The sequence below is a fragment of the Opisthocomus hoazin genome, chromosome 7 (genome assembly GCF_030867145.1).
Source record: "Opisthocomus hoazin isolate bOpiHoa1 chromosome 7, bOpiHoa1.hap1, whole genome shotgun sequence".
Lineage (NCBI taxonomy): Eukaryota > Metazoa > Chordata > Aves > Opisthocomiformes > Opisthocomidae > Opisthocomus > Opisthocomus hoazin.
In genome coordinates, this window is record NC_134420.1 from 47,490,842 (window position 1) to 47,514,519 (window position 23,678).

The 23,678-nt window shown below is 42.5% G+C and overlaps 1 protein-coding gene across 4 annotated transcripts in view; it reads right to left on the reverse strand.

The window, feature by feature from the left end:
• Positions 1 to 23,678, reverse strand: part of ENTPD5 (ectonucleoside triphosphate diphosphohydrolase 5 (inactive)) — a 25,263-nt gene continuing 1,585 nt past the window's right edge. For 2 of the 4 annotated variants that reach the window (XM_075425519.1, XM_075425521.1), the window contains exons 2-14: positions 19,461 to 19,738; positions 18,120 to 18,199; positions 15,946 to 16,089; positions 15,530 to 15,605; positions 13,657 to 13,692; positions 12,694 to 12,782; positions 10,102 to 10,181; positions 8,502 to 8,563; positions 6,965 to 7,066; positions 5,929 to 6,069; positions 5,530 to 5,586; positions 3,861 to 3,976; positions 1 to 3,680 (exon numbers count right to left, since the gene is read on the reverse strand). In XM_075425519.1, the coding sequence (XP_075281634.1) occupies positions 3,594 to 3,680; positions 3,861 to 3,976; positions 5,530 to 5,586; positions 5,929 to 6,069; positions 6,965 to 7,066; positions 8,502 to 8,563; positions 10,102 to 10,181; positions 12,694 to 12,782; positions 13,657 to 13,692; positions 15,530 to 15,605; positions 15,946 to 16,089; positions 18,120 to 18,199; positions 19,461 to 19,677 (1,287 nt within the window). In that variant the 5' untranslated portion in view covers positions 19,678 to 19,738 and the 3' untranslated portion in view covers positions 1 to 3,593. Of the gene's footprint in view, positions 3,681 to 3,860; positions 3,977 to 3,998; positions 4,623 to 5,529; positions 5,587 to 5,928; positions 6,070 to 6,964; positions 7,067 to 8,501; positions 8,564 to 10,101; positions 10,182 to 12,693; positions 12,783 to 13,656; positions 13,693 to 15,529; positions 15,606 to 15,945; positions 16,090 to 18,119; positions 18,200 to 19,460; positions 19,739 to 22,768; positions 22,928 to 23,678 lie in introns of those variants that run through there. The other 2 variants (XM_075425520.1, XM_075425523.1) reach the window with 2 other exon arrangements.

The following is a 23,678-nucleotide window of genomic DNA, read 5'->3' on the forward strand; positions in this document are numbered from 1 at the left end:
TATTGTTAAAAACACTTTAATTACTAAAATAGACATTCAAGATACTCTGTCTTAGATTCCAAACACCAGCCTCCTGCATTAGACATGTGACACTCGCAATATTAAGTAAGCACTGCCCATGTGCAAGATTTACACATATGGTTAACCAGTATTGGGAATTAATATCAGAAAGAATGAAACATAAATTCTGAACTGAAAGCATGACTTGTGCTTCTTCACTCATTCATATTAGGCAGTTCCTGTTAGTGACTGGCTAAAAGACATTATGAAGGAGGAGATAAAAATCATGGCTGCAAGTAGAACTCTCCTCTTAAAACAGCTGCTTGGCCTTTAGTTAAGGTAATAAATAATCTCATTGCACTAGAGGAAGTGTGAGGACTTGACTGGCTTCTCTAGGACACCCCCCCCCCTTGAGTATTTCAGATGTAAACAGCAGGGGCTCAATTCTGCAGTTTCTTGCAAAAGAAGCCTTTGAGCTGAATTTTTGTTTCTCTCGTGACTGCAGGATCAGGCCCCTGATAGAGAGTAGCAGTTTTGCTTCAGTTAGTGAATTGTGCCACTGACAAAGGAAAGCCCTGAGCGTTCAGGTTTAGTGCAACTTTGGTACTGGGAAGCAGATGCTCCCACCTAGTATTTGCAGTACCAGACTCTGAGGCAAAGAATACAGATAAGAAACTTCTTCTGCGTGGTACCCACCTTGTTCTAGACCGTCCTCGCTTCAGCCAAACCCTTCAGTGCTCCTCAGGACTAGCGTCTATTCACTTGGCAGATGTGCTGCTGCTGCTTGTTCCTTACGTAGTAACATCCCACCTCCCTTCCTGTTTGAAATGCAGCCACGCTGCTTGTGGCTCTTAGCCCCAAGACCTAGCTAGAGTGTGTAATAGCACTGGCTCAGATTGAAAGAAGGCTGTTGGATTATTAAACTAGCTAGTTCTTGGGAGTAACGCAGCCTACTTTGTGTTCGCTGAGAATAAAGAAGTGAACACAGTTGTTCACTGAAGACAAAATCAATGCATCTGCAGTCGCCTTGTTCTGCAGACCAGACCATATACTAAGTTTTGCTAAACACTAGGAAGGGGAGTAAGAAATGTTTGTGGTTGAGAAGAGGCCACGGCTATTTTCTTCATGTTCAAACAGAAGCTCCTAGTGAGGAAGGAACAGAAGTTTGGTGTGACACTGAGGAACTTCCCATCATGGATCTCAAAACAGATTCTGGTGAGGAGGAGTACAGGTAGGATGAGCATTTCATATTTCAAGGAAACAGCCAGAATTTACAGCAAGGTGTCAGTGGTGGAACAAGTACGGGTAGCTCTGTCCCCAGCCCTTGGACTCCTCTTGCTGACTGAACTTGTTCAATCAAAAGCACGCCTTGCACCCTAGCACCGTAAAACCTGAGATAGGAGAAGGGGGTAGCTAAACCAGCCTCAGTCAAACTTGTGCTGCTAACTAGAGGAAGTGGACTAATGTTCACAGTAAGGCAAATTTCTAAGTCTTCAAACTGCTTAGCAAGATTAGCGAGGGCATGTGCGCGCTACTTCCTCCCCCTGCTGGGAATTGCTAATGATTTTCAAATCCAGTTTACAGAGGAGGCAGCATGAGGGCAGTCTTTGGTTTTACAGAAGTGGGAAAGGTGTGTTAGAGCAAATAGGTAACTGCAAATGCCTGACAGGAAAGTGTTCATCGCAAGAGATCAGTGCATAAAAGCTTCCCTTTGTCACGACTTATACCTCTGTGTTCTTATGACTGGGATAAATTTGTCTTTACCTTACACATTCCAGAGTGAGCAGAAGATACTAATTTTTTATGAGCTAGCTGCCAGCTATTTCATGGGGTGGAAAAAGTTGTCTCTGCAGCTGTTTTTATTTAGGACAATGCAAGATCTGCACTTCAAGCCTCAAGGTATTTGAGCAATCTTGATAGAGCCAATTAAATAAGAAAACCAGGCTCCTACAGCCCAGCTTTCTAGCCTATCTGACAAGATGCTTTATTTATAATACTGATCTTTCATTGCTTATGTGTATTTGGTGTGAAAGAGATAGCAAGATTTACTTTAAATTGTTACTCAGATAGCTTCATGCAATCCTGACAGAAGTCTTGGGCTTCCTAAACAGCTGCAACCCCTTCATTGGATGCACTGTTCCTAAAGCCCTGCTGTATATAATATAAAAATTCCAGAGCAATGCAAGGCTGCATACACACTCCACTATATTGAATTAAAAGAGAAATGAAGTTTAAAACAACTTAAGATGAACAAGGGACAAGAAAGTAAAGCTACTTCTGCTCTTGCTCTCTCTGTTTCTGATGCTAATTCCACTCTCCCTATTTTCATCTATTAAACAACTGATAAAACAACTTGTTTCATCACAGCTCCACATTCAGAGGAGGTTCCTAAGGAGAGTGCAGGAAGGGATAAGCCCCAACTTTCAGATGGGAAACCACACCTCAGAGCTCGCTCCGACAAAACAGGCTGTGCTGCTCTAACAGCGCGCTGGCTGAGCAGCTCCCTCCGGGCTGTGCAATGGCCGTCTCCCTTGTGCTAGCATTGGGCTTGACTGGTGAGAGCTGATTTAACTCAAGTCTGGTGTCATGAATTGGTTCACCAAAGAATCTGAGGAGCACCAGCATCAGAGGAAAGCAGGCTGTAGGAGTGCCGAGCAGAGAAGCAGAACTGCCTCTGATAGTAAAGTGAGCTATCAGATCAGCCATTTCATCTGACGGCACCCTTAATTTCCTCGTGGGTGTAATGTAATGTGACAAGTATTTCTTTTGGCAGCAGAGTTTAAGTAGCTGGCACTGCCGTCTAGCTGCACCAGCACAACTCTGTGTTATGACTGCATGCTAAATGAATCAAGCTGTCAGGGCTGGCAGCCAGACCTACAGCATAGCTGCACAGGTTTGTAAAGGGCAGCAAAGAAGAACGTGGTCAGGCACACACTCTGCTTAGGAAACGACTGCTGCCTCAAGAAATGTTTGGTAAGTTACAGCCTACGTTTTAGCCAACACCTTTCCCAAAACCATGCCCAAAGTGTGCTTATAGCAGGCCCCTTCTTGAAAGACTGGAGTCTTCTTGCGAAGTATCAGCTAAGCCAACAGCCAGGTACTCGGAACACCGAGGCTGGCAGCATCCAGGATTGTTCACTTTTCTCTGACTGACTGTTGATGCCATCTTGAACTCCTGTATTTAACATCTCAGAAGCAAACTTAAGTTATACATGTTTAAAATAAAAGGGGGAGGGGAAGTCACATGTCTGTAGTCTACCACCACATGCCAGGTACTCTGTGCTTCTAGCAATGGGCTGCTATTGCAAACGTGCTTATGAAAGCTGGCCTTGAGCCCCTTGCAGACACTCTGCTGGAGTTCAGGCCTTGTGACTTTCAGAAGGCAGCTTCTGGATCATTTATGGCAATCACAATTATAAATCATACTGTGGCAACTCTCATTATGCATGATGCCAATCCTGGGTGAAGATCTGTTCTACAGCTTTGGTCCATGTTCTGCTCTGTGACGAACTCCAGCTGAACAACGTACCTGGAGATTCCAATTTGCTTTCTCAGCTTTTCAGAAATGCTGAAGTCCACAGGAATGTCACAGCTCAATAGGTCATCCCCAGAGACTGCAGGAGGTGAAAAGTAGCACCCAAAGTCCAGCTTGTCTCTATGTTGTTCACTTTCTTTGTTAACTATAAAGAAAGAGAAAGAAGTTGTTCCTGACAGTTCTCTAATGTTGCACAGATGACAGCAACTACATGTAATGACTCTGGAAAGTCCCAGTTGATAATTAGCCAGAAAAATGAAATAATGCACATTGATTGATAAGGCAAATTTGGAAGCTGGCTTTGGGATTTAACTGTTTTTCTCACCTGTAAGAGCGTGTTGTCCCTAAATCCAAAACCTTCCTTCAGTAAAGCAGTGATGTAAGCGAGATCCATGCAGAGGAAAGGACTGGCTGAGTTGTACCTCTGCATGTTATCACAGACTGGAGAAGGAAGTTAAAAAAAAAAAAAAAAAAAAAAAAAAAAAGGATCTCAGTAAAAGAGCTTTTATCTTCATTATACATTTGAACTGACCTCAAGCCAAAGCCTACTAAAAGAAGCCACACGCTTCTGTTCACGGGTACATATGACACATGGCACATGCTACACAGCTGTTCTGTGATGTTGGAGAATAAACCATAGAGTACTTCCAGTTTCTCTTGTCTCCATCATAAGGACATTTTTATTGCAGCAACACCATCCACATAGCTCTTTCGAAGTCTGAGTCTTTGCTTAGCTGATAATTGGTGGGGAGCAGGTAGATTACTGATTCTTTCAAGAACACAGCATCATTTGTCTTCCATGTCTAGTCTCCAAGGATGGCTCCAGTAATGAACCCCACCTTCGAGGCTGGCAGCTTCTTTTATTTTTTTTTCCAACCATACACGTCCAAGGACAAGGAAGAGGCTGTCGCCCAGCCAACCACTCCCTCGCTGCAGCGCAGTCACAATTCCACAGCAAGGGTGACAGTGATGGGGAAATGGGTTTACACTAAGCGTTGCCTTCTGGACCTACTATTACTGCCCTGTTCTACAAGCATCAAGAGCAGAGTTCACTTCTTTTTAGAAACTGATAAGCAGCATCCTCCTGCTATTGAAATGAGAAAGAGGAGCATTAATTTAGGATCACAGAATTGATCTCCTGATGCTCTAAAGCTAAATAAATGTTTTGATGGGGTTAGATAACATCTTAGCTGCATCTTTGGAAATAAGCTCTCTGAGTATCCAGGGAAACAAAACGGACCAAACACACTCAAACTTTAGAGCCTAATTCCCTTCTTCAAAACCATCTGAGTTTCTAGGGAGATTAACTGAAAAATCATTAGAATTTAGGTCCTATTTTAGAAAAAAGTCCTGAACTATACAATTAAGCATCTACTGGTGACAAATACGGTCTACTAATTGTCATGAGGATGATGACATTTCAGAGGTAGTGTCTTGTCCTGTAAGCTAAAGTTTTAGCCATCAGTAGCATGGCAAGGTGGGAGCTCTTTTTTTCACAGGAGGAGGTACAAAACTAGAACCAGCAGCCAGGAAAAAGTCAGGGGGAGGGAAAGGAATGCGGACAAGGCCGTCAGACTTAAACAACCTCTGCTCTCTCCCTCCATTTTGGTAGAGATTAAAAAGGATTTAAGGTGACACATTTACAGAAGTTAGCACTCTCCTAAACTCAGAGAGTTGCAATTTGACAGAAGGAGCTCTTGATACAACAAATTCACTTTCTTTTCTACTGATGTTTATGAACTACCTCCCTCCTCTCCTGAACAGAACTGTGAAGCTGCTAACACTTTGTTTCCCCTTGCTGCTCCACAGTACTTTCTTCTGCAACAGTTACAGGTGTGGGCTAATAAAAGCCAAGTAACATTACACAGCTAAGTGGAATAAGCATTGAACAAACTTCGTTTTAAAAGTCAAACTCGCATTATATACTGTCTGTAGACATTGATATTTTTGTTATTTCTCATGCCCACCAGTTTCCCAAGTCTCATGACTATTACCTTCTTTGGCTTTTCTTTCAAAATCTTTCACTTCCAGAACACCTCCCTGTTCATAATCTGAAAAGGAAGAGGTAAGAAAACATCATCATAGACCCCAGAGCATTTGTGTTGACGCTGGGGTGCAACTTGGTGATGCTGGGCTAGGATTGAGATCTGTCAGTAACAGAGGGCAGAGCTGCACGTATAACTGGAGCTCAGAGCACCAGTCTCATCCACTGCACTCTGAACATCCAAGTGCACTGACGGATACGCGTTCATTCCCTGAAGGCATTTGGTGTATTTCCTCTTTCTCAACACTGTTCCTTTGCCCTGCTCCGCATAGCTCCAGCCTCCAGGGTTCCTCTGTCTACCTGCTGGCTGACATGCTCACACATCGTAGATTATCACAAATCAATTTACCAATTAGGTTGGTGTCAACTGCACGATCGTAGTAATAGGAGAAAGCATAGAAGGAACTTCCACGAATCTCATCTGGCTGGTGCAGTTTCCCTTTGACAACCTTGAGTACTTCCAAGTAGCAAGGCTTGAATCCTGTTTCTCCTGTCAGGACAAACACAGATGGAGTGAGCCAAAGAGGCATAGCCAGGAGATGGAAGAATCGGCACCAACAGGATGAAAAAGGGAAGAAGCAGAGATTAAAGCATCAGAAGAGGTGAGAAGAGCTTCGATATCCCTTCCGTAATCCAGCATGGCACCTGCATACAGGCAAGGAGTCTAGATCACCGTCATCAAGTGGAACTGGTTGGAGCAGATTGTAGCAATATCTGAAAGGTGTGCTGCACAAACCAGCATGAAAAGCTTCCTCCGCATCAGGCACAACTCCCATTGTTATGTTCTGTGGTCAGCAGAATCTCATTTACATTTGCTGCCACCTGCTAGATAAAAACCTTACTTTCCCTCTCCATCACACTGTAGTTTTATTAATCCATTCCACACACACCAAATCTGCAACTTGGCTCTCATGGTCCCCACTGTAAAGCAAAGCAGCATCAGTCACCAAAGAGGTCTGTTCGTCACTGATGGTAGCAGCTTCACCCTCCGCAGCATTAGGAATAGTATCTTAAGAAATAGTTCCGCAAGTGAGACAGATACACTTTCGCCTGCCAGTTATTGTACCCTAACACAGCCAGAGATTTTGCACTTTGCTCAAAGCCTCAGAAAAAGCTCTTTAATTTGCACAAGTAACTATTAGCATTTCCCACAAAGGTAGCATTTGTAACAGCAGAACACAGCGGGTGATCTCAGAGTATGGAGAGCGCAGGCCAGCTACTCTTACAGCTTCAGATCTTTCTTTGGCTCTGTCAAAAGTCCACTTTTATGACTGGACAGGTATCCTTCATAACCCAAAGTAACTAAAGGAGTATTTACCAAGGAAAAATTCAGATTCTGAAGACAAGAATTCTCTTACAAGAAGCAAGAAGTCTTTTTAGTTTACCTTCTTTGTTGCCACCGTACCGGTATGTCACTCCTCCAAAGTGCCACTCTGCCTCCAGCTGCTTTGGCAAACAAGAACTGCGGAACATTTGTCCATCCACAGCTGGAATGAAGCCAGAGGGGGGAGTCAGAAAGGATAAAATTTAACACAGTTATTGATCAATATGCAGAACTAGAAAAGAGGCTGAAACATCTTCATTAAGGTCTTCAAGCAAAAGTATGGTAATCTGAACTGATGGATGCTGCACAAACTGATTATGCATTAAAGACCAGTCGCAGTCTGAAAAAGTTTTGTCCATTTTGTCCTGCAAGCTGCAGAGCAGCTGGGCTTGTCATTTGTTAATGAGAGACAAATGGTAGGAGGATATCTGGATAATGGCTGCTCACCATAGAAGACAAGAAACAAGAGGTAATTAAACACACAGATACACAAACCCTAAGAAACAGCAGGTAACTGAGACAAACAAAGCAACTGAGCAGTGTCCTGAGACACTGATCAATGGCCACTACAGGATCCACTGAATGTACCCTTGAAGGATTCAGCCAGAAATACTGTAACTGGTATGAAAAAAACATGATTATACCGTGGCCAGCACAGATGTCGCAGAAAAAGAAACTTCTTACAGAATGGTTGAAGGGGATTGTGAGACTGCAAAATTTACTATGGGATGTTTAGGGGAAGGCTCAAAGGCAGGGAAAGGAGGAATCAAGGGATCAGGGAAATGCAAGTGTGGGAAAATGGAGGGGAGAATAGAAGGCGGCAATCACAAGTAAGCAAGCAGCAGGTCAGTATGCTTTTCTGGCTGAGCCTTGTGACCAGTCACTGCAGTGTGTCCTGTCTTCTCTTTAAACCCTGTTCCCAACTATTTTTGATTTGAATACATTCCAGTAATTAACACAAGTCCATCTAGCTAGCAAGTAAGAATCCAGAAGGTAGAAAGACCCCAGGTCCTGGGCAGAGACTGGACAAAACGTCCAAGGTCTGGGCATGAAGACTGGAAGGACTTGAGGTCTGGGTCAGAGACTGGAAAGAGTCAGAAATGTATGCATTCAGGTTAGTGAGTGAGAGTGTATGCGATACGCTCGTGGACTTCATGCTAGGCTAGTCAGGGAACACCACAGGAGATCTGGGGAACACGGTGGGCCAGGCAGATACCAGAGAGACCTATAATGAGGGTTTGGTCTAAGCTGCAATCCTTAGGAAAAGGATCTATTCACACTGTTTGTGTTTCTGTGGATGCCTGTAAAGCTGGGCATTCGCAGCTGGCCATGTCTATACAGTGTTTGTATGTTCCCGTGTGTGCACTTCTGGAATTCACACTCAGTCTCACTGCTGGCTGAGCCTGGAAATAGGCAAAAGCAGCTGTCTAAGACGACAACTCCTTAACAAGCGGTAGCCTGGTTCCAGACAGATCTATACCAGTGAAAGCATAGAAAAGCACAAGAGACAGAAGTCAAGATGTGGGAAATGGACTGCTGACACAAGACTAAGTAACCTTCTCTTCAAAAATCTTGGCTGTTGTATCATATGAACATACCTTCCATATTCAAAGCTCCAAGCGTTGCTAGTCTGGCAGCTTTTAGTCCAAACCCCAAATAGCTGCAAACAACACAGACAGACATCACAGTTTTTAATTCTTGCACATCTGGTATGCTGCACCTATAGCCTCTTCCTAAATCCTGGAACACCCAGACCAAATCTCCTTCCTCTGCTTCCCACAAGCCTCCCCTCTCTAAAGCAGATTTCCCTTTGCAATTCCAAGCACCAAAGGAGTGACACAAATCCAAGAATTACAAAGAGCTGTAAAATGGGTAAATCTAAAACTGCAGAAAGTGGTTAGAGATGATATGACATTTCTACAAGACATTCACGAAAAGCAAAAATGCAGAGTCTTAAAAACGAGGGACAAAGAAGGGTATGCAAGGAGAGCATGGGGAACAGGATGGCCGTTCTGACGTCGCACACATAAGACTATGTGCTCTTAGGGCAGAACTAACAGGAGAACTGCAAAACTTCCCCCTAAATGGGAGCTGTGCCTTTGGGTGAAATTCAGCTCTGTTTGACTCCAGATTACCACTATACTCATTACAAGCTAGGATGTGAACAACATTTATGAGAATGTCATTACACATTGCTGGCTTCAGCGACACAGCTAGATTAAAAACCTGTTGGCCTTTCATTCCCACCTCTATGTTTGGCTACTTATCCTTTTAGTCATGTCAATACAAACGTTTACAGAATAATCAGAGTTAAACTAACCTCCAGGTCCCTCATTTTTTAGGAGATGATTTTCAATCTGAATTAGTTTAAGTGATCTAATGGACAGTATTGGTGAGTACAGCAATCAGTTAGATCAGTAGATGTAAGCAGTAGAAGAGGACTATTAAACTAGCTTTGCTGTCAAGTAAGCATATTCTGAAACTGACTGAGATGACAATCTTCACCCCACTAGTAATGGGCTGAGACCAACCCTCTATTATACGTGGTTGAATTCTCACTGGACTGTAAGTCATGCAGGTAAACTCTCTGGATTTCATTGCAGACATCTCAGAAACTTGTTAGCTTAACACAGTAAGCACAATCATATTATTCCAGGCCAAGTATCCCCTCCAATTGGTTCAAGAGTCTGTTGTGCTCCATAGTCTGGTATCAGCTGACTGTGCCAGTCTCTCTTTGGTTTATATCAGTCTAGGTTTTAATTTTTGTCCAGCTGCTGATGAGATGTGCCATTCTGAACAAAGAACTAAGAAGAAAAAAGTCTCATGAAGGTCCTCTTTCCAAATCTCTGACCAGGTTTAGTTCTGACTACTGGTACAACATCCACCTTTCTGCTTGGTCCAGAATAATTGGCTTGAATCAATTCTTCTCCTTAAATATAGTGAGTCATAATGCTTCCTCTTCATTTGACAGACTGGCTAATATTCCCTCGCAGTGATATTAACCAACGATCCTGGAATGTTTCCAGTCAACTAATGTCATGTTCCACTTCAACTGATGTTTCAAGCAGATAAGAAAACCAGTAAAAAGTCATGGTCCCAACAGCTAGTAACAGGATGACATGGCCATTGGCAGTTAGCTCAGGGGCTGCAGAAAGACTGATTTTTCCCAGTGGAGACAGCAGCCTTTTTGCTCCTCACCTGTGGGTATAGAGCTTGTAGGTGCTATTAAACATTTCAAATGAGGTTAGAAAATCCCCAGGGGTTTCCTTCAAAGTTTCCTAAAAGTTAAGTAAAAGAAATCTTTTAGTTTCTATTATGCAATAAAAAACAACCAACTTTGATGTAATATCATAGATATACCCGTAAGGTTTACTGCACACTCATCTGATCTGCTTTGAAAACAAAGCACAGTTTTCCAGTGGTGCTCACTGCTCTAATATCTGCAGCTTTTAACACTCTTTATTTATATGCATCTTTGCGTTACTTCAAGGTATAACAAGCAAGCGCAACAGATCAGGATGAAAATACTTTCCAATTCAGGACATCTGAATTTTTCAGAGTACTTACGTGCTAGTCTACATATACAGCATCTCCACTGAAATCAGCTGCACTAGAAGTGCTGTGAACTTTTGCAGGTCAGGCTAGACATCTCAATTCAGGAACGCATAAGAATTAAAAACACAAAGTAAAGTATAGGCCACATTTTCACTACGTTAAACATGCTGATACTCAAGGAAACACTGTGACCACTCACTCCCAGTCTTAGGGCTGCTTCACCTCCCGGTTTAAGTGCTTTCCTCTAAATTAACCTCTCGTCTCACCACCTCCAGTTTTCCTCCTTTCAGAGTCTTCCCTCTGTGCTCACCTCTGCCCCACTGGCACTGTCTCAACCTTTTTACCAGACTAACTGTCATACTGTTGTAAATCTGAACCAGTTCAGGGCTTGTTTACTGTTCCTTTGTTTCCAGTCCCTGAGATCTCAAGCCTAGTTTGTCTTTCCTCTGCTAGTGACCTCATTCTCCCATCCCTTCTTGGGGATTCATATCAGACACTCTGTTACTCTGAGCCAAGCAACAGAACCATGGAGAGGGCTGAAGCTGCAGAGTCCTCATAATTACCATTCAAGTAAGCAGATACAGCAAAAACAACCGAGATCTGGAATTGCAGAGTCCTAGACAGAAGCCTGCTTGAAGCTGAAAGAGATTTGGCAGTATTCAGCTTGAGTTTCTCCTGAACAAATACAAATTGAAATTTGTTTTGGGCCTCAGGTAGATTTTCACTGGAATTGCAGTCACATCCTTGACCCAACACACAGAGACCCTGCCGTATTTTGAGTTCTGTTCCTAAACCCTACATCACAAAAACTTTTAAAAAGGAGAGATACTGAAAAAAAAAAATCGGAGAGAATAACTGCCTTATTTCATGCCTTTCACAAAAATGTAGAAATCCTCACACCCCTCCCCAGTGAGGCAGGCACCAGAAAGACAATTTCATAATGATTATAATTGGTTTTCAGTTGCTTATCCCTTTGGCAATGGGAGTGTATGAGAAGCATAACACTAGCTTAAAAACAGCTCCATGCAGCTACCATTATCTGCCTGCCTTGGACTGCAGGAAGGAAAAAACCTTCTGCACATCAAACGGGGAATCCGTGCTGATTCCTTCAGATGGGACAAACTCTTCAGAAACACACTGAGCTACGTATGTGCTTTTTGTATGAACCTGACAACACAGGCGAGAAGCAGACATAGCGTATAAGCAGGCAGCGTGAACCTTGCCTTCCACACTGCCTTACGAATTCACACCATCGGTCCTGGTCAGTAGCAAACCCTCGAGGCATTTCCCTGCAAGGCTCTAAGGAGATGTTTGAATCTTGAGCTGCAGGTCAGCTTACTTCACAGCTCTATTTATTCTCTAAAACCCTGACACACAACACCCTTTCCTCTTGATCCAGTGCCCACTTCAGCAGGTGTTATCAACACAGAACAGAGGGCAAGCCCAGAGTACTTGAGGCTCTGCTAAACAGGATAAGGTTGCACATCATGTTTCAACATGACCCACCATTGCAGAATTAAAATATCCTGATACAAAAACCATGTGTTTTGTGGTCCCCCACAATATCAAGGTACAGAATGTTCAATGCACTTCCAATCCCCATGTAATTTTCCCATGTTTAGACTTGGGTCTCCCAGTTCAAACTGCTTCTAAAGAGCTACAGAAATCCTGACAAATCCAGCAGAGATGGACTGAGGGGCAGAGAGGAGAATTCTCAAAGAAAATGAGCAGAAATTGATAAGAAAACAAAGAGGGATTGGCTGTGCTATCATAAAAGACATTATCCCCATGAGACACCCCCCCCCAAAATTTAGTAGGGATCTGCTATCAGACTAGAATCAGGGGAGGGGAAAAAGATAACTCAGAGCAGATGCTACATTTCTTGTAATGTGCAAGAATACTTCCTGGAAATGTTCTACATTTACTGAATACAAAATAATTGTCTGCATTAATGGGGCTTTCCCAGCCTGGGTCTAGAAAACAAAAGCTGTTTCTCTTTGGTTTTACCCATTTGCTTTCTTTCTTTTTTTTTCCTTGTTATCCAGGCTCCTTTGTTTGCAATGGCCTATCAGCCAACTGCTGATGTCAAAGGGAACAGCAATACAGATGTTCTGTACATCACAGATGTTCTGCTTGTGCCAGTGCTGACTAAATGATACCAGAGAGCACAGCAGTGCTCAGGTCTCTCCACTGGCCCCGCAGTCACAATTGCACACGCTTTTAACCTCTCCTTACCTCAAACCGCGGCAGGAATGTGATCTGGGTTGAGGCTCCTCCCAAGTCCAGCGTCCCAACAGTATGCTGGTTCTGTCCAGACAGCTGCCCTGCAAACAACATCGTGTTCAGAACTGCCTCCAGTGCAAAATACCACATGCGTGTTCAGGCAACCACCAAGTTATGACATTATCACAGCAATACAGGAGGGCTGAGCTGGCCTTCAAAGACAAAAAAAAAAAAAAAACAGAGAAAGGGCAGGCAAACAGAGGTATTACGAAAAAAGTCACAGGACTTTCTTCCTTGATTCCAATTTCACCTCCAAGGAGACAAAAGCAGGTAAACCTCTCGGTAACCCGCAGAAGCTGAAAGTAAGAGACAAAGTATCTGCTGCAGAAGACTGTCAGGGACCATACATAAACTCTGTGACCACCCTGTAGCCTGTCAAGAGCAGTAGCAGAGGAAGGACTGTAAGAGCATAACCAGCTGTTATAATTTCTCTTCACCCAGAGCAGTGTTTTTGCTTGCTCATCTATCTGCTGGAGTACTGACTTTCTTTTCACTGCATTGCATTCCCAGGACTTCTTGGAGCCAGCAGAGCTAAAGCACCAGTGCATTCCCTGTTACACCATTTTAGTTGCATAGTTCATGCTGGGATGAATAATACTATAAAACCTTGTTTCCCACCTTCTAACAGATTAGCAGCACTACTCCCCTACGTATGTGACAGGAACCAGCTTGTCAGTGCCTCCCAGTCCTGAGTAAATCCCAGCACCTTCTGGATTAAGACGCCTCCTGCTTAGCACAGGTGCGGCTCACCCTCTGGAACATGGTCTGCCCAACACAATCCACTGCTTCAGCACTGGTGCCACAGCGTGGAGGAAAAGCAGGACGTGGCAACCAAGGCAGAAGAACTTAGGGTGATCATCTCCATGGAAGAAACTCAAGTTTGTATTTAGAGAGACGTTATACGGAATTAACTACCTGTCAAAAAGTTCACAGTGATCCAGGCTAAAATTCCTGCAAAAAGTGAAAAAGGAAAAAAAAAAGTCACCACTGAATACTCCCACAACCTCCTGCCCACCCTTACCACCCCTTCGCATGTTAACTATTTACCTGGAAATCATTACTAACTTAACGTAACCACCCCATACTCCAGAAATTAATTCAAACTTATGATCAAGTGATATGATGCATTATTGATTCATTAAAATCTCATAAGCTAGGACAGGTAGAATGTTTGTAATATCCATGCAACTGCAGCATGCACAAATCATATCTATTACTCACAAAATATGCAAAGAAGTAACAAGCCGACACAGCGCACGAGTTTCCTTAAGCACTTCTTGCCCTCCAGCATTTCAACTCCTAACCTGAAAATTGCATATACACTGCTCCGTGTCTTAATGATGTGGTTTCTGTAATTACACCACAGACATAGTGGCAACCTGTAAAGCACAAAGAACTCCCTCTTGACCCCAGCGGCTTGCTTGACGCTGGCGTGATTTGCAGCCAAACACAGGCAAACATGTGACAGTAGAAGAGGTGGGACTCTTACACAAACCTCGGCAGGCTACACTGTGCTCTATTACGCTCCACTGGTCCTGCTCCCTGTCAACACAACACTTCTCCCTACTACACAATTCACCCGTTAATCCTAGTGACATACTATGCACTGCACTGTACTTCATCAAACACTTGCAGACTTAGAATCATAGAATCATTAAGATTGCAAAAGACCTCTAAGATCATCCAGTCCAACTGTCAACCCAACACCACCACGCCTGCTAAACCATGTCCCAAAGTGCCACATCTACACGTTTTTTGAAAGCCCCAGAGATGGTGACTCCACCACCTCCCCGGGCAGCCTGTTCCAATGTCTGACCACTCTTTCAGTAAAGAAATTTTTCCTAACATCCAATCTGAACATCCCCTGATGCAACTTGAGGCCATTTTCTCTCACCCTATCACTAGTTACCTGGGAGAAGAGACCAATACCCGCCTCACTACAACCTCCTTTCAGGTAGCTGTAGAGAGCAACAAGGTCTCCCCTCAGCCTTCTCTTCTCCAGACTAAACAACCCCAGTTCCTTCAGCTGCTCCTCATAAGACTTGTTCTCTAGACCGCTCACCAGCCTCACTGCCCTTCTCTGGACACTCTCCAGCACCTCAGTGTCCTTCTTGTCATGAGGCGCCCAAAACTGAACACAGTACTCCAGGTGCAGCCTCACCAGTGCCAATTACAGGGGGACGATCATTGCCCTACTCCTGTGGCCATACAACCTGACTTCAGGTTACTTCTCCTTTTCTCTCGGCACATATGGGCAGATTTTGCTCTTTAATCTTCCTCCATTTATTAGTTGTTCAAGCATTGTGATAATTCGTTTTGCTTTCCTTGAACGCCTGCCAAACTGACAATATATCTGCCACAATGAAGTGCTCAGAACGGAACGTAACATCACAGAAGGCTCTTATCAGGCATCAACACAGAAGGATTATTACCTGCCTGTTCTCCAGAGTAACCTGTCTGAATATGTAGCCAAAATGCTACAGTGGTCTGTTCTGCACGGCAAAATCATTGCTCACTCCAAAGCTACAATATATTTCATCTTTTCTTGTATTCTAGGTTACTTCCTTTGCTACTTTACTAGCTGCATTTTTCCAATCAGAATATTTTATTTATTATAAAATAAAAATGACCAAGTAATCAACATCTCCTAGGAAAAGCAGACTGAAACCTTTTATTTTTTCCCCTCAGTTTAGTGACCATTTCTCTTTCCCTCTCATGTCCATAAGATATCTCTCTATCTTTGCCCCACTCCTCTTTGTTTTCACTTTTTCCTCCTTCTACAACGTACCTTCATAGGACCCATCCATGATGCTAACGCTGTCCTCTGGAACAAGAAATGGTGATTCCTCAAAGACTTCTTTCACCTGAAGAAAGAAATAAAGATTAGATTCCTTGGTCTTAAGAGTCTTGTTCTGCTCTGATGGTGACAGAGGAAGCTTTCTTTTTCACAGCAATATAAAATATGACAAGTGTGTGGAGCAGACAAAATTCTTCTTTCAAGGGCCAGGAAAGAAGCAGAGAAGTATCGTAGCTCTCTCTCCCCATGCTTTCTACCTACATCAAGACAGAGGATTTTACGACCATACAAGAAAATCTGTGAGTTTCATAGCTGAAATTCTCTTATGCTAAATAGAACAGAGAACTGAGTCATGAAAGATGAAACAGCAGAGCAATACTAGTGCATCCAGAAGACCTTAGTATTACCTCTAAAAGCAGAGCCTGAGCTTTCTCCTCCGACAGTAAGCGTAGTCCAGCTGTGGCTTTTAACACTACTGGGGTCTTCTTCCAGAGATGAGGTGGCACAGCGTCTATGGCCATGTCCAGCAATCTTTTGACGGTTTCAGCACCCTGGAAGGAAAAAGATGTTGTTTTTCTTATGGTTTCCTCCTACAGGCCATCAGAAAATAGGCATTCCAATTCCCCTTCAGCACTAGTGAAATCAGTATTCAGTAGCAGAAGATACCTCACCCACACCCCAGACAAGGGTAAAAACTGTTCTAGACATTCTCATAACAACCTTGGAGAGAATGTCTGCATTGGAAGGATGAGTGTATTCAGAGATATTTCTTGGGCAAGAGAAATGTCTTTGTTGGTGGAAAGTATTATTTGAAAGGGTGGAGGGAAGCAAGGGAACTGAGTCTCTGACAAACCCAGACATCTTGCAGTATGATGAAACTAAATGGTACAATTACTGACTGAAGCTGCAAAGGTCAGGAGGAATGTCTGTAGATTTCACTAAATGCAATATAAGAATTCCAAGTGCGTCCATAGCAAGTAGTGTAATTAAAATGCCAGCTTCAGAATGGTTGCCACATGAGGTACAGGCATCACTGCTGAGCTCTCAATTATTTACGCTGCTCTAACAATTACAGCTTGACATTAACAACAAACATTCTCCTGTGAGACGCCTAGAAATTTCTTTTGGGGTGAATTCTTTCCTCTGTTACCCAACAAATAAGAAAATTTCGTGAAATAATGGGAGATGTCATCAAAGTTTAAAAAAATCCAAATGCCATTCACTTTTCCATGAAGTTTCTCCCTCAAATTCCTGTAGCACTGAATGCAACTGAGCAAACTGAGAAACCTGAAACTACCCCTATGCTAGCCCCCAACTCCAAGACCGCTAAAGCACACAGGGTAGAGTATGTAATCTATCATTTCTCTGGCGTCTCCTTTAGCTTGTGAAAGAGCTTACTGTCAACACAGCGGATCTGGAAAATGGCAGCTTACTTCAGGACTCGCCCTGTGCATCACAACAACAGGATTATTTTAGTGCTCTCTGCTCTGTTGCTCATTCCTGACTCCTGATCCAATAGAGTGGCACGGAACAAGTACACTGTGCGTGAATTCACAACCACCACCATTTGAAAATAAAGAGGATTGCACCTAACTTCAATTTCCTATTAAAATTATAAATTTATATGTTAATTAATACACCTAATTGTGGAAGATGGAACTGTCCAACTGTGTTTTGGAAAACTCTGTATATAAACAAAACAACAAAAGTCCTGAGGCGGTAGAATAGTAACTGCCTGCACCTAAACATTTGTTCAGCTAAAACCGCAATCAAGTATTTGAACAGAGCATGACTGAAGTGAGTCCTACATATCACTGGGCACTGGCTTCCAAGCCATGGTTCCTAAGACAACAGCAAAGAATCATAACAAATTATTGGAAGTCTGATGACAGAAGCAGAGAATATACTTACAGAAATATTAAGGCCTGAATTAACCTGCTAAGTGCATCTTTATTGTTCCCCTTCTCCATAACTTAACTTTTTTAGATTTGACTATACACACAAAAAAATGAAACATTTTTAGGAGTCAGAGAAATGAACCCTCTTTGCTTGTCAATATAACATGAATAAAAAAAGAAAACCCTCACAGTCTTAACCCCTTACTTCTAAACTAAACAAATCAAAACAAAAAACACCCATTCTGAACAGTGACCAGCACTGAAAACTTCAACTGAAAGGAAAAACTTATAATATTATTAGTAAATGAGATAGGAGTATATATTTACTCATAGTTGGGGTAGCTATAGGGGAAATAAACATTGAATATGGATGCTGCTAGAGAAAAAAAATCACTTTGTCTTTGAAATTCTCAAAGGCATATAGTCTAGTTATATATAGCATTTATGCAATTAATTAAGTCATTGTTCTGTTGATTAAATATGTAAAACAACAGCTCCCATTTCACTGTGTAGAAATTAACTCGCAGAAGTAGAGCAACAGGTTTAGAGAGCCAGCAGTAGAACCTTTACATTTTTTCTTGACTCTCCACAGTTATAATTAGTAATAATTGAACTGCTTGGTAGAGTCCAAGTGATACTAGTAGCAGTAAGACCAACTCACAGGGAATGAAGGAGGGCCTCACCTTTTCAGGCTGATCAGCATATGCAGAAAGACCTGGCTTCACAGACTCAAAGATTTCCCCTTCCAACTCTGGAAGTTTTTCTGTGCGAGCGAAACATCACATGCAACAGTCAGCAACTTGAATCTTTTTCTTTAGTTTCCAAAAGGTTGCCTGCAATCCCTGTAAAATAACTACTCTTGATTTCCCCTTGCAAATAATACTTTTTTGCTCCTAGAACAAGCACTGCTCCTTCACTTCAGGAACTTATTTAACAGAATGTTGCCCTTGTATCCTCCAAGTTCACAAACAATTTATTAAGAACATGCTGTTATAATTAAAAGTATACTCATTTTGCATTTGTGAACTGCAATGAGTTATAGCAATGTAATATGACTGTTGCCTAATCTTAATAAAATTTCTTTTCCTTTCTGTCCCCAAGCTAATCGTGAAATACTAATTCATATTAAGACACACACAGTCAACTCCTGATTATTCTTAAGTGATTTATCCAACTCACAAACACAGAACAGAGCTGACCGGGCTCAAGCACTCGGCTGCAAAGCCAAACAAGCGTGACCGTTGCTCCCAGAGCAGCTTGGGTCTAGAAGCTATCCCTGAGAATCACATATTACAAGTCAGGCCGAGTCCATCAGAGCTGGACGTTGTACCATTCCTTCCAAACTAAGGCTGAAATCATGTCAAACCACATAAGCACTACATGTGGCCCTGAAGGGCTTATTAGCTGAGTCCCATCAACCAGCCTTCAACCTTTGCAAATTTGCTGGCTCACCATGCCTGAGCTAATTCACTCTCTTGAATCCTGTTGTGTGTGCAGCCAACCTGGGTACCTCTGCACTGTGTCAGAAGCAGATATACTGAAGTGTGGAGCATCTGCACACAGGACTTCTCCTGAAAATGTCTCAGATCTTTGGTGCTTATAACTCTTTAATTTACTGATTTTAATTTGCTTTAAATGTGACATATAAACTTATGCAGAATGTAAGTATCTCTCCATATAATTCAAGGTAACATGCAACTTCACAAAACCAGCATAAGCCTCTTTCCAACTCAATGAAACATTCATTTAAACTGCCACATAGATGAAAATCTTTGGAAATTCAGAACTCTCCAGTACACCCAGAATTAAACCTCTTGAGTTTCAAAAAATCTACAAAAAAAGATATTTTCACAGCAAAACACCAGCACAAATGGACAATAATCATCTGCCAGAGGACCATTGGAATGACAAACTAGAAATCTTCAGTTGTTCCCAAATGCTCTGTTGGGAAAAAACCCCCTCTTTTGGGATGCTGGAACCTAAGTCAACATACTCCAAGTACATGGACTGGCACAGGGTCTTACCTGGGTTCTTCTGCACAAAGGTGTAAATGTGAATCCGGGTTCCAGTGCTTCCTGCGTCAAACATTATGCCATAAAAAGTGTTGGCTTTGGCATTTATAGGGCACATGTTAGGTGGCAAAAAATTCTGAAACCACATCTCCCTGTTCGAATGGGAAAGAACAAAGGACAAAGAGGAAAATGCCAATGCTAGAAGGATGGGAAGTCTGGAAGATGACATCTTGCCAGGACTCCTTGAGGCACTCAAGCATGTGTCAGCAATCACAGAGCTGCAGGAGGTCCTGTAGAGAAAAAAAAAGCAGGAATGGAAATCACCAAAAGCCCTTTGCTCAAAGTCTGTAAGGGGGAAAAACTAAAAGAAAACCAAAAAAACAACCAACCAAACAGCCTGTACACGTATATTCTGGCATTTAGATGCTTTTCAACACCTCATCCAAAAGATGTTGTTTACTGCACTTAGTGCTACAACTGCATATAAGTTATTTGTTCTTTCAGAGTAAAGGTTTTTCCATTTCCAAAATGCAAAAGAGTTGAAGCAGTTTGCTTCCCAGTATTTCTAGATTTGACTTCACCTAGACAGTTTTTTTCTCTGATTTACCTTGAAGGTTCTTAACATTTAGAGTCCCCAGAACTTCCAAAAAACCCAAATGTTACCTGAAAAGAAGCAACACCAAAGGGGAGCTCAGGGCAGAACCACTTTGCCCTACCATTTACACACTTGAGATGCTGTGGCAGAACACAAGTGTTATTCAAAGTCACAAACAAAGAGAATTTCATCCCAGGCTAAGAACAGCTGCTGGGAGAGATTCGCGCACAGAGGGAGTGAAGGCATATCCTTCCAGCAGCACGCCTGTCCCCAAGAAAGGCCTGTGCTGTACAAGAGGGACTGAATTGTAAGGTGCACCTGGGTTCTGTATTTTCCACACTTTTCCTTTCTGTCTTCATTTTGGTTTTTCATCTTTTTCTCCTGACACAGTTTTCACTTTCAGAATTACAAAAAAAAAACCAAACAGCAAAACCCCACCATACTCTCACATCTAGACCAGTTGCCCTGAACACTCAGGTTGCTTACACAGCTTCTATAAGCCAAGGCCCCCAAGTTGTGTGATGCAGTATTGCATATCAAGACACAACTACACCTCCTCTCCATTAACATGTATCTCTTAGCACATATTTTTCCTAAGAAATGCTAATAAAGGAAAGATACGGGCACAGAAATGATAGGGTTCGTTCGACGCCCAGGTGAAAAGGAGGATAATATATAGCTATCTTCATTATTTGCAATTTAACAGCAGAAAAGAGCATATGGCCAGATGCCCCACCATACGCAGTATCGCCTGCACTGACACGCACACACAGCACTCCGCATACAGAGGGTGCAAACAGCTCCTTATCATTCTCCACACACTGGGTAACACATCCATCTGCCTACAGGACTGAACATTCTACTTCATATGGCAGTTCATCTGCCCCAACAGACACCCTCACCCACTTCTAGCCCTTACATTTGATTGTCTTTTAGTGATCTGCTCCGCCCCGCTACGTTCATTCTCTCAAAATCTCTATTTACTCTCTCTATCCCACGTTTATTCATTCCTAATCCCAACCTCTCTCCTTTCTTTTCTATGGGAACCTGACACAGCCTCTATTTCCACACACCTTTCTCCCACGCCCAAAGAACTCACTTCTCCTCCACTACCTTTTATCCCAGATTCAGTCCTTGTATGATTTTTATTATTTCCACCCTTCACCTTTGTCCCCAGTTACAGCAAAGCTAGATTAACTTTCACCCACTCTCAGTAAGCAGCGTCACGCTGGGTGACTCCTCGAGCGCCTCTCTAACTCACCCAAGTGTTCAGCGATCTGTAGGGCAAACAAAACGCACAGGCCCCTGCAGAAGGGTCACCTCGCCCTGTCTTTGGCGACCTTTATTTGTACCCTCACATTCCTGGTAAACACAGAGCGCTGCGGACAGAACCACAAGCTCTTGATCCACTCTGTCATAGAAGCACATCCTGAGAAGAGGAAGAAGTGACTTTATAATTCCACACACGCGCAACAGCCCTGGCCACCCTCTGTGACAGATCAACTCCAACTGTAGTAGTTTCTAAAGCATTTGCAATTTTTGTGGAAATGAGTAAAAACCTAGTCCTAACCTGTCACAACTTAAAAGTCCTGTCCTGAACAGAGTCATGAACAGCGCTGAGCCGTTTGCAGCTTCACAGCTATGGATTTGTACTAAGATGCAGCTGGCATTACTCATGTTTGCTTCATCACAGCAAAGAAGCCTACAGAAAATCCAAGAAGTTGTGCCCACATTAATGAGTACTACCTGGTCAGAAGCTGGTCAGAAGAGGTCTTGCTGTTCCCACGCAATGTAAGGATTTTGCCTACTGAACAACCAATTTTACTGAAAAATCAATTTTGCTGATACAACCCAAGCACTGAAAAATCAATTTTGCTGATACAACCCAAGCACCTGTCTTAAGAATGAACTCCAGAGTTCTATTACAAATGGCACATGTGACACTTATGCAAGCCTCAGAAACTCCAGTGATCCAAAAATATCTGAGCAACTGCCATCATTAACACAGACTTTTCTTAACAGATCTAATCATGGATGAGCCTTAGCCTCCCATGAAACACTCCCTCACTAAGCTTCTCTTCTCTATCCCTTCTCAGACATCCACCACTCTTTTACACTTTCCACTCTCTACTCTCCTGACTTCTTTCCTTTCCACCTTTATCCTCTTAAGGATAAAAAAAAAACAAACCAAAACCCAAACCCTCAGGATTTTATTCTTCTCCACCCTCACTAAGAATTAAAAAAGCACATCGAGCCTCTTCGATGAGTGGTGAAGACCATTTAATCAAGCACACTATCAAAACAATGTCCACAAGAAGCATAAAAATAGATGAGGAGAGTAAGAAATTGGAGACAAGAGAGGGGAAATTGGGAGAGCATAACAGAAATGACAATGGAAAAGGAATTTGGAAATAAAGGGTTAGAAGAAAAAACTTAGGGTAGAGATAGGCAAGGGATTAGTTACTGAGAAGGAAAAATATTTCCAAAACAGTTCCTCTCCAACAACTTGAAATCCTAGTTGCTAGCAGAATACAACAGGATGGATAAAATGAACAACTAACAGAAAGGAGAAAACAGGGTAACAGTAATATGAGCACAAGTCCATGAATACAAGCAAGCAGCTTAGCAGGTAAAACGCAGAGATCGCTGTCAGTAGGTTCCAGTTACTGCCTTTATAATCAAGCAGGAATAATCAACATTGATTGTGAACACATTAGGCACACACCTGAAGCAGGATGGAAGCAACAGCTATTCCACTCCAGAGATTCCTAATGAAAACCACTTCGGAGTGGGATGACAAGAGACACTGCGCCTGCACTTCTTTTCTTCACCTTCGCTTTCAGCTAGTAGGAGTGGACTATGTGTCACGCAAATTATAAAGTCATGGAGGCACGTAAAATATCAGTCAAGGTGTTTTATTCAAATTCAGGTTTGTCATTGCTCAATACAAACAGCGAACATGCTCAGATAATCACATGGGGCGAATTTCAACAAGTTGAAAGTTAACAGAGTTCAACCTGTTGGTAAAACATTTACACAGACGTTACATTTGACCTCAACAGCGCTGGCCTGAGCCCAGCGACACAAGGTAGAACACTCATTTCCCTACACAGAGAAACACATGTAAGTATCATCTGTGTAAGGCTGATATTAGATACTAAACCAAAAGGTTGAAGTACATCTGGTACAAAGGTTTAGGAGCTACACAGACTGTATGATCCAAAAATACTGGGATGCTTCGTAGAGTCTGCCAATAATGAAAGCACGAATAGAAAGAGAGAAAAAAAAAAAGGAAACAAAAAACCCCATCCAAACTCTCCTTAAAGAACAAGAGGAAAAACAATGCCAGAATAATAATAAGAAACCTTAAGACAGCAAAACACAACCTTACTTAGAGTTCACCCTACACAGAAACACTGGTAATTTTCAAAACAAGAAAGCCTCACCCACATTCTCAAATATTTCTGACAAAAGAACATGCGAAACCCAAAAAGCAGCAACAGGAGCATCTCCCTGTAAAAAGGAAACTGGTTGACCTGAGGGGAAGGAAAAGCTGTGTATCCAAGATACACAAGAATTTCCCTTCTATTTCCTAAAATATTATTGGGAAATACTTGTATATAAAGAAAAATATT